The 14,388-nt window shown below is 35.7% G+C and overlaps 1 protein-coding gene across 1 annotated transcript; it reads left to right on the top strand.

Moving 5' to 3' along the window:
• Positions 1-7,150: 7,150 nt before the first annotated feature.
• On the top strand, positions 7,151-12,253 carry ckbb (creatine kinase, brain b). The gene is made up of 8 exons (XM_051874432.1): positions 7,151-7,296; positions 8,064-8,268; positions 9,853-10,007; positions 10,092-10,224; positions 10,356-10,527; positions 11,319-11,442; positions 11,575-11,764; positions 11,850-12,253. Exons 2-8 carry the CDS (start codon positions 8,076-8,078, stop codon positions 12,026-12,028), a joined length of 1,146 nt encoding a protein of 381 aa, XP_051730392.1. The 5' UTR covers positions 7,151-7,296; positions 8,064-8,075; the 3' UTR covers positions 12,029-12,253.
• The last annotated feature ends 2,135 nt before the right edge of the window (positions 12,254-14,388 follow it).

Below are 14,388 nucleotides of genomic sequence, written 5' to 3'. Positions count from 1 at the left end.
AACATGACTTTCTATAGCACTAAACAGCATACATGGTATGGACTGGGGAATGGGATCCATTACTGCAGAGCTGTTCACAAGCACTAAGTATAATCCCTCTCAAGCATGATACAAAATGTCTGAAAGTCTTAGATTCGCTTGAGATCCATTATAAGAGGCTCTTACGAGTGCTTAATGGTTTAAAATGTGAGGCTGGTACTAAAGAGACCAACACCCAGTAAAACATGTTGTTTCACTGTGCTTTAATCAGTCCCATCTGCTTTTATCATTAAAAAGTTTTATCTCAAAAGAAATTAATAGTATTTTTCAGATGCACCAACATTAAACTGCTGGCAATACGATAAGCTAATAATTATCTCTCACGTTAGGGCAGATGACCAAAAATTCTATACTATTTTGTCTAAAGCAAAAAAAATTAAAACATTAAAGCTAAAATCAATAGTTTAAAAAATACAGAGATCACAACATTATAATGTACAGTACGAAAATGTTATATTCTTTTTGAGATTTCCTAAAGATTACACTTAACTGTATTATTACATTATTAATGTTTTTAAAGATTAACTTTAAGTAAGCGTTAGGTGGTGGCTATTTGTAAAAATATTGGAAATGACAGTGTACAATTAAATAACCAATATCGACGATATCAATAAATTAAAAGTTCACCAATATTGGGTGATAAACAATATGAAACCGATATGCAGGGTTGGGAAATAACTAAATACCTGTAACTTAGGTATGTATTTAAAATACAACATTTGAGTAACTGTATTTCTTTACAGTCACATTTTAAATGGGTGGTAATCAAATTACAGCTACATCTGAAAAGTATTTTAGATTACCAAAGTGATTACTTCGAATTTTAATGCCATTTATTTCATTTAAACTTTCATATAAACTGTGACAGGCAATTAATGTAAACAGCAGTTGGTGATTCTCCGACCCTGACACTCCAAAAGCATCCTGAGCTACAATTCTGCTCATAAGTTTCTTACCCCTTCAGAGGGATCATAAAAATTGCATGTTATGTTTATTTACTACAGTCCCGAATAAGCTATTTCAAATAACAGATGTTCACATATACTCCACAAGACAAAATGACTACATTTATAAACATTGCCCCATTCAAAAACTTACATACCCTTGAGTCTTAACTGTCCTGTCATTAACTGGATGATCCACGACTGTTTTCATATTTTGCGATAGTTGTTTGGGAGTCCCTTTATTGTAAAAAAAAAAAAAAAAAAAAAAAGGTAATTGCGACTTTTTATCTCACAATTCTGACTTCTTTTCTCAGAATTGGGAGATATAAACTCGCAATTACGAGTTATTAAATCAGAATTGCGTGATAAAAACTTGCAATTCTGACTTTTTTTTCTCACAATTGCGACTTTTTATCTCACAATTCTGACTTCTTTTCTTGCGATTCTGACTTTTTTTCTCAAAATTGAGAGTTTGTATCTCAGAATTCTGACTCTTTTTCTCAGAATTGAGAGTTTATATCTCAGAATTCTGACTTCTTTTCTAAATTTTGTGAGTTTATATCTCACAATCCTGACTTTATAACTTGCAATTGCAACTTTATATCATGCAATTCTGAAAAAAAAGTCAGAATTGTGAGATAAAAACTCACCTTTTTTGTGTTACATACTTATATTATTGGTATTCCAAACAAGTATTCTAAAGTTACAAAACTTGAGTAATCTAACGAAATGCATTACAAATTACATTTTAAAGCATGTATTTTGTAATCTGTAGTGAAATAAATTTTAAAAGTAACCTACACAGCCCACCCGATATGTATTGTGCATCGCTAACATTAAGATTTGATAGCATATGCGACACATCTACTGTCGATTACCGCAAAAAAACAAGTTTGTACCTCAGCCCACTGGAAGCCCATGCTTTGGTAAATCATAACTATGACATAAAAAGTCAAAATGATGACATAAAAAGCTATAATTTACCAAGAAACATTCCTTGTGTGTGCAAGCATACTTGGCAATAAAGCTTTTTCTTATTCTGATTCTAATTATGACAAAGTTTATGAAAATAAAAGTCATAATTATGACATAAAAGGTTGAAATTATGAGTTAGTCAATTGAGATAAAAAATGATGAGATAATTATGACTTTTTAATGTCATAATTATGATTTACCAAAGCATTTTTTTCCTTCTTATGTGACAGGAAAGGAGCTTCCATAAAAACAGACAAAAACATGTTGACAGAAATAAACTTTAATTGTTAGACTCCTATTCCTAACTTTTAAATACTGTCAGTATAGCTTATGTTGTATTTAATATAATCACGAATTTAGTATAAACATTCCTTCGAGATCACACCAACAAGTGTGTTAACCACCGAGCAAAGCCTTTAAATAGCCATAACCTATACCTTCAGTTTTGAAACAAACCACATTAGGGAGTTCACAGTAACCCCATAAACAGTTAAGTGTTGAACTCTACAGCTTCAGTCTCTCAGCTGAATACACTGTTGTTTGGCATAGAGACTGAAGGGCAGGCTCTCCACTCATGGATGGGCTCTGTCACTGCAGGAGGGACAGCAGTTTAGATTTATTATTCAAGATAATTGAGCTCTTATGAAAGCCGATGCTGGCCTACATTCATTTGACTGGTTAAAATTTAAATGGCCTCTACCATTGCCAGCTCCTGTGACCACAATAGGCCAAGAGCAAAGGCAAAGCAGCCAATCTTTACTAGGCACTGAATGGAGGAGCTGGAAAATTGGTTGTCAAGCTGTTGCGTACAATAGCGCCTTGAAAATGTGGGCGTTCTGCCACTGTCGTACGGTTGTTTTCTAGTATTATATTAGATCATGCACTAGTTCTGTGTATCTTCATTATTTTTTCCATATCTTTTTATTGCTTAAAGTCTCTAAAAGTGCTTTACTCTAATGTGACTAAAAACTGTGATAAGAATGAACTTACTACAAAGCAATTTTTCTAAAAGTCAACCACTTTAATGCTGCAAACACTCATTGGTTCTGAGTCCTGTTGGATTGGGCAGTAGAGAACAGATGGCTGTTGGTTGGTCAATCTAAGTGACAGTCAATAGAAAGCAATGTAATCAGGGATGTTTTAAGGCAGATGAGCTGCAATAGATATCTTTAATCTACCTGGCTGGGATGCGTCAGGCGTAAGCAAGGAAAACAGCCAATCCGAGGAATCCTGTTGACCTTCAGCTCAGTGTCACTGCACTCAGGAGCTTTCTGGAGAAGCAGGCAAAACAGAAATGGCCTGAACATATGCAATGAATGATATGCTACATTGGCTTATCGTGGGGATTTTTGTAAATTTAATGTCCTGGTAGTCTGCATGCAAAACATTATGCAAAACAGTCTTTGATAAAACTTCACATTCAACCTTCCAGAAATGCTTGACCTACATTATTAAATATATCTAGTCATTGACAGTGCAAGCATATTCGTCTAAAATAATTCTGTATTTTCAGCTTCAGAATCATGAATATTTTTATTCTGGTGTCACCATTGTCCTGTGCATTGGGTTACCAGCACCAAGTCCAAGCCTATTTATTTCCACCCCCAATGTAATACCGAATTTAGCGTTTTAATCAACAGTACATTTTTTGTTATCCTTTTACCATGTCTTGGAGTATCGCAATAATATTGTATCGTAAGTTCAGTATCATGATATGTATTGAATCGTGACATGAGGGTATCGTTACACCCCTACTTATTAAGTTACTCATAAAAATAAATGAAAATGATCAAATATTTTCATCTTTATGCAACATAAAAAACCTCCACATTGCATAAAAAAGTCCAGTCATACCTACACAATACCATTCAAAAGATTTTTTAATGTTTATGAAAGAAGTCTTTTATGTTCATCAACATAAGGCAGCATTTGTTTGATGAAAAATACAGTAAGAACAGTAATATTACAATTAAAATAAATGACTAAGTCTAAAGTAAGCAGTCATTACTCAGTGTCATCAGTGTCACATGATCCTTCAGAAATCATTCTAATATGCTGATTTGCTGCTCAAGAAACATTTCTCATTATTATCAATGTTGAAAACATTGTGCTGCTTAATATTTTAGCAGAAAAACTTTTTTCAGAATTCTTTGATGAAGAGAAAGTTCATAAGAACCGCATTTATTTGAAATGGAAATATTGTGTAGCACTGTAAATGTTGTTAATTTGTCCTTTTGTTGAATAAATTATTACCTTCTTTTTAAAAAAATCTTACCAACCCCAAACTTTTGAATGGTAGTGCATATAAGTGAAGCAGCAATGTGTGGTTATATTTTAAATTACCTTTGAAAGAGTTTTGAATATAAAATAGATTTGAATACATTTGAATAATTTTTGGCTTCCTGTCTGCAATCACTAAATAGGGCTGATTTGGCCTCTACACAGTGCTTCAGAGAGGTGACTGAGGAGGAGGGGAGAAAGAAAGGATTAAATGCTCTCAAGAGCGATGCAAATGAGGAAAGGGGTGATTTTGACAGCTCCTTGTCAGGAGGGCTTGACAGACCGCATGGCTATGGGGGGAGACTTTGTAGGCTGGTAGCCTTCTGTGTAGAATAAAATGATCTAAGACTTCATTATTTTACTTATGCTTTATAAGCTTCTTTCAGTGACAATATGTATGACCTGCTGTTATAGCTGCTCCTGTTCTGCTTTAGTATACATGCAGTGTTGTTTTCATCCATCCGTATTCTGCCCAATGCTTTGTATATATGAAAAAACAAGGGAGCTAAAGGCAAAATATTCTGTCGTAGACTCTCTACAACATCAGCACTGTCAACGTTTGTCTCACCCTGTCAAAGTGTGATTGCTGCACACTGCTTTGCAGTCCCTGAACCAAGGAGAAAAACAACAGTCCACGGGGTTGAAGGGGAAAAATACTGCCATCATGAATACTCATCAGATGCAGCCTTGGGCTTCAATCTGAGACCATTCTTTTGTTCTCAGATTGAACATTTTTATTTTGTAAAAGAGTTTAAATATTTAAAAGAATATTTCAAAGTGAAAACTGCCTTCTCTGGCCAGCATACCAGTTGTTATGCTAATGCTAAAGCTAGTTCAAATCACAAAAAAGGGGTGTGGTCGGGCTGGGCATTCTGGGATACTAGAGAGAAACAGAAAGGTACAGTTTAGCATGACAAAAACGGCAGTATGCTACAATATGTGATTTTTGATAAAGAGGTAGAGGCTGCACAAACAGCAGTTAACTACAGTAGAAGTCGTGCACTGTGGAGATGGCATTATCTTCTCAGCATGAATATCTCTCCGTGAGCTCACGGTTAAGCTCCTAGGTGAGTTTATACTGTACACAGGAGACTATAGTTAAAATTCTGTCTCTAGCAAAACATAACTCAAACTCACAAAGGCAACAACCTCACAGTTACAGTACAAGTATATCATTTCCTTCATACCAGGTGGTCCCTTAAATCCAGGAAACCCAGAAGGTCTCTCATTAGTAAATAGTATAGAGAAGACTGAAGTAAGGTCTGTCTAAAACAAGCAGTAAATGTCTAAATTTAGCTAACATATTAATGTAAAATCCTTTGACAATATGACAGCTCAAAAGTTTGGGATCGGTAAGATGTTTTAATGTTTTTGAAAGCAGTCTCTTATGCTCATCAAAGCTTCATTTATTTGATCAAAAATACAGTAAAAACAGTCAAATATTATTACAATTTAAAATAACAATTGTAATATATTTTAAAATGTGATTACTCAAGTCTTCAGAAATCATTCTAATATGCTGATTTGGTGCTTAACAAACATTTCTATAATTATCAATACTTATTATCAATGCTATTTAATATTTTTGTGAAAACATTTTTTGTGTAACATTTTGAATGTCTTTACTGTCATTGATCAATTTAATGAATCCTTGCTGAATAAAAACATAATTTTTTTCACCAAAGAAAATCTTACTGGCCCCAAACTTGAACAGTACTGTATATTTGTTAAATACATACGTTACCAAAAGTAAACAGGCTTGTTAGCACCATAAACTGCCTTCAGTAATACTAATAAATACACTCAATTGACAAGTGACGTAGCAGAGATACGACTGGCATATTTTTGGACACCAGAATGTACGTCAGTTAGGTCTTATTACTATTAATACTGCCTGGGAACAATATGTCATAGTGAATAAAAGCACAAACAATCACAGGGGAATGAACATTGTATTATGTTACCGAAAGATTTGATTGAGGGTTTAGTTACACTGAAATCTGAAGCACATCAGATTGATGACTTTGTTTAGAGACTAAAGCATTTTGTTATTTCATACTCATCTTTATACAGATAATGCCATGTATAATGTAACACCTGATTTAAGAGCGAAATAGGAGACAGAAAAACAAGCAATTGCAAAAACAACGCTTCACAAGGCAGTCTACAGGATGACAACATGAAACCAGTAATAAATGCTAAACAAAATTAATTTCCTAGGAAAAATGAAACCACATCCACACTACATCAAACTGATGATGCATTAGCGTGATATATCATATGCAGTTATAATAAAGTTGAATTATGTAACCTTGTATGTCATTTTTACTCTTCAAAGTGTACATTTGCAGGTGTTGGTTATAATTGATTAATTTAGTGCCCATAAATAATAGTAAGTATAAACAATATATATAAAAAATATTATATAGTGATCTAATATCGAGAGATTAAAAATTAACCACGAAATATAACACGCAGAATGGGAAATATTTATAATCTAAATAAGTTGTCAGAACGTTGTGTCGCAGTTGCTCAATGTTGCGTAATAACGTTGCTACAGCCCTGTGGCGTCTTACAATTCTACGTTGTCACAATGTTGTGGGCACGTAGACCGCGACGTTGCCATAGTAGAAATGCAACGTGCCACAGAGTATATAGAGAGCTAAGCAAACATGAACAGACAGATAGATAGATAGAAATCCTTTAAAACAGTGTGGCATAAATTATCCAGCCAGCACAAAACAAAACATCTGAAACTGTTGATAAATGCACGTGATTCCACATTGTTCGATTTTGTTGTCAATCATGACAAGGAGAACCGTCAAGGAAAAACGTCATGTGATCAATGTAAGCAAATAGTGGATGTTGTGGAGGTGATGCGACGCCCTGCCCAATAAAATGAATGGACTCAAATAGCGTCCAATCAGAGGAGAGCTTGGGCTCGATATAAAAACCCCACAAAGCCGATTATTTCTGGACACCATTATCAGTCTTTGTGTGGGTTCTGGTGGACTTTAGGAAGGATTAATCCCGCTTTCCCAAAGAAAATCAGTACAAGGTATGGTTTTTGTTTGAAATCATTACAAAAAGCCTTTGTTATTCTAATATTCAGAAGTTTTGATGTGATAACGCTGCCAAACCAATTTACAAAACATACATTTGCGGGCTGTATTAATAATTTAAGTATGATGAGGAATGCATCAATATCCAGACATAAAACGTGTATTTAAGCTCTGTTGGCAATTTGCAATGCGCTGTTTATATTTACCGAAGTGACTTAACCGTATAGAAAGCCCAGTAATGTCAATACAAAGATATTTAAACGAGATGTTGGCCAAGAGAACACGGATATGTGCATAAGGTGCTTTTGTCCCAAACATCAGCAACGACCTTGCAGTCAGTCTCCTTTTTTCTGCAAGGTCTTTGGAGACGTTGCGCATTACGCATTCGCATGCTTCAAAGAATAATAAATGTTTCCCATACAAGACCTTCGTAATGCACAGAAAGCATTACATAACACTCAAAAAATGCATGAAATTGAACGCTTTTTTTTTTAATGAGGCGTCAATTATTGGATGCGCGCTCGACATTCCATCATGTTTACTGCCCGCGTGACATGACACATCACCGAGCACAAAATCGTCGTACCACGACTGTTTGTTGTTGTAACGGTTTAAGCGAATATAAACAAATTCCTGTTTTAGAAAATGCGCTTTAATGCTGTTACGTCACTATTAATGCAGCTGAGGGGCTGGCTTTGTCCTCTTGTTCGAATCCGATTTGAATTCGCCTTTTAACATCCTTGTTTCCAAATATTTGCACCAGGTAGACGCAATCATGCCTTTCGGTAACACTCACAATCAGCTGAAGATGAACTACACCGCCGAGCAGGAGTACCCCGACCTCAGCAAGCACAACAACCACATGGCGAAGGTGCTGACGCTTGAGATGTACGCAAACCTTCGGGACAAACAAACCCCCAGCGGATTTACCGTGGATGACGTCATTCAAACCGGAGTTGACAACCCAGGTAAATGGCCTATCTTCAAATGGGAAAAGTGTCCGTACTTCAGCAGGTGCATGGTGCTCCAATGTTACAGCACTTATGACTCGGAGTCTCTTTTTTTCGGCTTTTAGTCCGTGTGTTGCGTTGAGCTTGTGTATATGCGGCTTGACCCCTCAATGTCAAGAAATATGTACTTCTAGCAAAAAGCACTTAAAGTTTGTCTGTCTCTGGAAGAAGTGACCAAAAATACGAGCTGTGTCCCAATTCAGGGGCTGTGTCCTCCGGAGGTCGCATTTGAAGCTGCATACGTCATCGAGTTAAAGTACTTTAACCGTAATAAAATTGACTGTTATTCCTCGTGAGGTGTAAAATACTAATTTCTGTATTACTTTGCAATCTAAAGTTTACTTTAAAAAAAAAAAAAAAAAAAAAAAAAAAAAAAAAAAAAAAAAACCGACTCAATGACGTATGAAGCCCCTGAACTGGGACACAGCCATTGATGACTCATCCTGCACTACACTATTTTTGACCAATCAAATGTTTTCTAGTAAGGGAATGTCCCTCCCCCAATACCTCCTGAAGCCAACTAGAGTTTTTGTTTTTAAAAAGTTATCACCAAAAAAAAATCTACATAAATGAAGAACAAATGCAATTTACAGACAGTACGTGTAACTGGGAGTGAAAAGTACAGATCATTATTTATTTTATTTTTTTTTAAATGTTATCTTGACAAAATAAAGCAGCATGGGAATACCGTCTTAAGTCCTGGAGTTTTCTGAAAATGAAATGGCTTGGATATTGAGCAAGTAAATAATCATGGTTCATGGCTGTGAGATAAAGCAGATTGTCTAATAATTTGGATGTCTAAATATTATTATTATTTTTTTTTTTTTTTTTTTTTTTTTTTTAAATAACCACATTCATCCTTGTGATGACTGTCTAGCTTAATTTTATGACATCAATGGTCTTAAACAAAACATTTTGAACAAATAACATTAACTTATTAAAAAAATAAAATAAATAATAATAATAATAATAATAATAATAATAATAATAATAATAATTTTTTTTTTTGTGGTTTGATCATTTGCGTCAAATTGATACAAAAACACACTTGAATATTATTTCTGCATTTCTTTTGAGTAAGCCTTGGGTTTGCACATTTTTAAGCACTTCTACAAAGCGTACATTTGTCCTTCTGTAGTTGTGGTTGTACACTGATCCTGATATGTCAAATGAATAGGCACTGAACATGTAATGTACAAATATAATTTGCATTCTTTGCATAGTGCTGCTTGCTCTTATTTGCTGTTGTAATCCTGGTGGCTAATAATGCATGTCATACTTCAGTACAAGCTTTCATATATTTGACTCTGTATGCAAAAAAAAAATGCTATGAGAAAGTGGCAACAACATTCTAATGTTATATTTAAGTCCAACAAAAGGAGGATTGTGTCTTCCTGAATCTCATGATTGCTTCAAGGCCAACCATGCTAACCACACCTTGTTAGTTATATCAAGCTGTTGCCCATGACGATCTGTTTGCTGTCAGAGTTTAAAAATGTCACTACAACAAAACCTTGAAGTCCAGGATCTTTTGTGTTCTAGGGCATCCCTTCATCATGACGGTGGGCTGTGTTGCTGGAGACGAGGAGACATATGAGGTGTTCAAAGATCTTCTGGATCCCGTCATTGAGGATCGTCATGGTGGATATAAACCCACAGACAAACACAAGACTGACCTGAACCCAGACAACCTCCAGGTACTGTGCCTCTCTGTCTGGTGCATCTAATTGGGTTTAACGTTTTAAAATAGTCAGCTGTTAATTTAGTCGTGTTTTTAATAGGGCGGAGACGACCTTGACCCCAACTACGTTCTGAGCTCCAGAGTGCGAACTGGCAGGAGCATCCGTGGCTTCTGCCTCCCTCCTCACTGCAGCCGTGGGGAGAGACGCGGCATTGAGAGTCTGTCTGTTGAGGGTGAGTTCGGCTAGGCATCTGTTTTTTGCATGATTGGTCATTCAAGAGGGGTGGGCGGAAACTTAAGTGATTCAAGCATCCACTCTGTAATGCTGCAGGTTTGTTGTGATGTATCCTGTGATTTTTCACAGCTTTGGGAGCCCTTGATGGCGATCTTAAAGGAAAGTACTATGCCCTCAAGGACATGACAGAGGAGGAGCAGCAGCAGCTGATTGATGACCACTTCCTGTTTGATAAGCCTGTGTCCCCACTGCTGCTGGCCTCTGGGATGGCCCGTGACTGGCCCGATGCCAGAGGGATCTGGTGAGTGAGAGCGGGCTTTTGGGTCCACTTTGGCTCCTTTATTAACATTTTAGACTTTGTCCCAACTTACTAAATGGGTCCATTTAGGTGCCATCAAAATTTATTATATAATTAATGAAGTTATTATTATTATTATTATTATTATACAAACCAAATCTTTATACAAGGTAAAAAGAAATCAATAAATACATTAATAAAAAAAAAAGCACCTAAATGCATCCATTTTGTAATATAACATACAATAATAAACTACAAAATATTTTAGCACCAACATGGTATTTTTCCATCAAGTTGTAATTACTATTTTAATAAAAATAACATTTATTTAATTTATTATAAAAGGATACACAAACCACCTATCTAAAAACAGAATATATAAAGTCAAATTATTTATTAATAATAATAATAATAATAATAATAATAATAATAATAATAATAATAATAATAATAATATTATTATATACAAACCAAGTAATCTTTATACAAGGTGTGTGTGTGTTTTTTATATATATATATATATATATATATATATATCTCTCACACACACACACACACACACCTTGTATAAAGATTACTTGGTTTGTATATCTATTATTATTATTATTATTATTATTATTAATAATAAAAATAATAAAAATAAAAACAACAATAATAAATAATAATTTTATTTTAATTTAATAACAATTTTATTAAATAATTCCAACTTGATTTAAGTTGATATTTTATAGTTTATGTATTGTATTTTTATACTACATAGGTGTTTTATTTATTTATTCCTTAATGCTTTATAGGCACAATGACAATAAGACATTCCTGGTCTGGGTGAATGAGGAAGACCATCTTCGTGTCATCTCCATGCAGAAAGGTGGCAACATGAAGGAAGTCTTCAATCGCTTCTGCACAGGCCTCACAAAGGTGTTTATTTATTTTAAATCAATTTAAAACCTTCCCTTTTGTAACATTGTTAGCAGCTCCTTTGCATGGGACTTTTTTTTTTTTTTTTTTTTTTTTTTTTTTTTTTTTAATCCTAACACACTTGTCTTGCAGATTGAGGAATTGTTCAAAGAGAAGGGCCATGAGTTCATGTGGAATGAGCACTTGGGCTACGTCCTAACCTGCCCCTCCAACCTGGGCACAGGGTTGCGTGGTGGCGTTCATGTCAAACTTCCCAACGTCAGTAAGCATGAGAAATTCGGTGAGATCCTCAAGCGACTGAGGCTCCAAAAGCGTGGAACAGGTATATACTCACCTGAGCCATACAACGGTTCTGTATTACCTGTACAGAATGTCATCTCCAATACTAACCTCGCTCTCCTCAACAGGTGGAGTGGACACTGCTGCAGTAGGTGGTGTCTTTGACATCTCCAACGCAGACCGTTTGGGCTTCTCTGAGGTTGAGCTGGTTCAGATGGTGGTGGATGGAGTTAAGCTGCTTATAGAGATGGAGAAACGCCTGGAGGCAGGCCAGTCTATCGATGACCTTATGCCTGAGCAGAAGTGAACACTTCGTGACTCCTAACTTAACTCCTTCCCTGCCTCCACCAGTACTCCCTTCCTCCAGTACCAATAATCTTAATTCCATCAAGGAACATACACTCCACCCAAACGGTAGTGGCACTAAAGTTAGACGAGTCTTCCATCAGTGTGAAGGATTTTGTATCTCAAACGTCCTGCAATGTTGAAGATGGAGCTTAACACCAGAAATAAAGTCTCTTTGGCCCATGGAGTTTCTTGTGTGCATGTTATTGCTTGCTTAAACTAAGTTTGCTACAGAACCATCAGTTCACTTTCTTCTGTTCATCCAGTTGCCTGAATCAAATGCCTAGCTGAACATGTTTCTAGCTGGTAAATGCTGATTGGGTGTGGTTTTTTTTTTTTTTTTTTTTTTTTTTTTTTTTTGGGACCACTGTAAAGATGTCATGTGCTGTCGTAATGTAGGATACAATGGTCAAACTATGGCCTTTAAGGCCATTTTATAAGGAGATAACAGTGTTACAAGATCCTTACGGATTTGTTTTAATACAGGAACAACAATCTCAGCATTTGTGGTTTAAGAGTAGATTGTTGTTTTAAATATTTCCAGAGTATTGTAGGTGTTTTGGTTTGTTTAAACTGCCTAGGCATTTTTAATTCTGGTTTAAGAGATTGGTTTTGAATGTTTCTGTTAAACCGGTCGTATACTGCCACCTAGTGGCTATAATAGGACATAAATCAACAAAGAACTTCACTATTTTGTTGCGGAAACCATGAATGTTAGGCAACCATAACGAAGAGCTACTGCAGGTAAACACGTTTAGTCATTTTAATTACAAATGATAAATTTTAGGTGGTTAGTTACAGCATGGAAAAAAACAACTCAACAATCGCTATAAAACAAAAACCCTAAATAACAGACGACTGTATCAATCCCGGCATCGCAGAGAAAAGTAACAAGCACGATGTGACAAAGCCCGCCTTCAGCCCCACGTCATTACGACGACTTACACCTTTAGCTATTCGATTTAAAATATACTTTGAACAATTTTAACAGTATAATTATTTCGACCCATTGTACCTGACTAAGTAAAGACAACATCCGGGCCATAAAAATTCTGTACTGCACATTTGCTCAAATTCTACAAGATTAGGTGGTCCTTGTCATGCAAGTAAATTAATCTTTGCTCTAAATGCATATCCTTCTCTAGTATTTTCAGTATTTGACTCTTAACCTTTATGAAAACCTACCGCATGTTAAAGGGTTATTTCACCCAAAAATGAAAATAATGCCATTTATTACTCACCCTCATGCCGTTCCACACCTGTAAGACCTTCGTTAATCTTCGGAACACAAATTAAGATATTTTTGTTGAAATCGGATGGCTCAGTGAGGCCTACATAGCCAGCAATGACAGCAAAAAAACAAAATAATGACTATAGTGATGGCCGATTTCAAAACACTGCTTCATGAAGCTTCGGTGCGTTATGAATCAGCGTGTCGAATCAGTGGTTTGGAGTGCCAAAGTCACGTGATTTCAGCGGTTTCGTGCATAGGCGGTTTGACACACCATCTGAATCGTGATTCAACACGCTGATTCATAACACTCTGAAGCTTCATGAAGCAGTGTTTTGAATCGGCCATCACTATATAATGGCGCATCAAAAATATTCTCGTCGCTTTATAATACTAATATTGAACCACTGTACTCACATGAACTGATTTAAATATGTTTTTAGTACATTCATTGATCTTGAGAGAGGAAATGTCATTGCTGGCTATGCAGGCCTCACTGAGCCATCGGATTTCAACAAAAATATCTTAATTTGTGTTCCGAAGATGAATGAAGGTCTTATGGGTGTGGAACAACATGAGGGTGAGTAATAAATTACATTATTTTCATTTTTGGGTGAACTAACCCTTTAATACTCACATTCTGTGAGATAGGGAGTGTGACCTGAGTGCTGGGCTGTGTTTGATGTGCCCCAAATATAGTGCTTTGCTTTTAGCTAAATAACTTATCTAGAAAATGTATCTCATCTCGCTCTCCACAATATATTCATTCCATCAGGGGCCAGTTGCATAAACCCCTAAGACTAGTCTTATAAGTTAGTCATCAAATTTTTTTCTTTATGACTGTTCATAACTTTTTTAAATTCAGTTTGATACTGAAAAGTAAGACTGACTGCCTCTTGACGAACTGCTAGTGGGTCATACTAGATTCTTAAACACAGTCTTATCTTATGCAACTGGCCAAGGGTCTCACATTGCTTCTAGCAACCAGGCATGACTAAACACTGGCCTTTTTAGGCCACTAAAAGAGCGTCAAACCAGAATCAATTTATCAAGTAAAAACACAGAGAGACTGAGCATAACACAAAATGACG

This window comes from Ctenopharyngodon idella, chromosome 20 (genome assembly GCF_019924925.1).
Source record: "Ctenopharyngodon idella isolate HZGC_01 chromosome 20, HZGC01, whole genome shotgun sequence".
NCBI classification, from domain to species: Eukaryota; Metazoa; Chordata; class Actinopteri; order Cypriniformes; family Xenocyprididae; genus Ctenopharyngodon; species Ctenopharyngodon idella.
This window is presented reverse-complemented; position numbering and strand designations above follow the sequence as displayed.

What these genes read in the sequence shown, in the direction of transcription:
- ckbb (XM_051874432.1), top strand. Translation starts at nt 8,076, where the DNA reads ATGCCTTTCGGTAACACTCACAATCAGCTGAAGATGAACTACACCGCC. An exon ending in AACCGGAGTTGACAACCCAG is followed by an intron (nt 8,269 to 9,852) that starts GTAAATGGCCTA and finishes TTTGTGTTCTAG; the next exon opens with GGCATCCCTTCATCATGACG. An exon ending in TGAGAGTCTGTCTGTTGAGG is followed by an intron (nt 10,225 to 10,355) that starts GTGAGTTCGGCT and finishes GATTTTTCACAG; the next exon opens with CTTTGGGAGCCCTTGATGGC.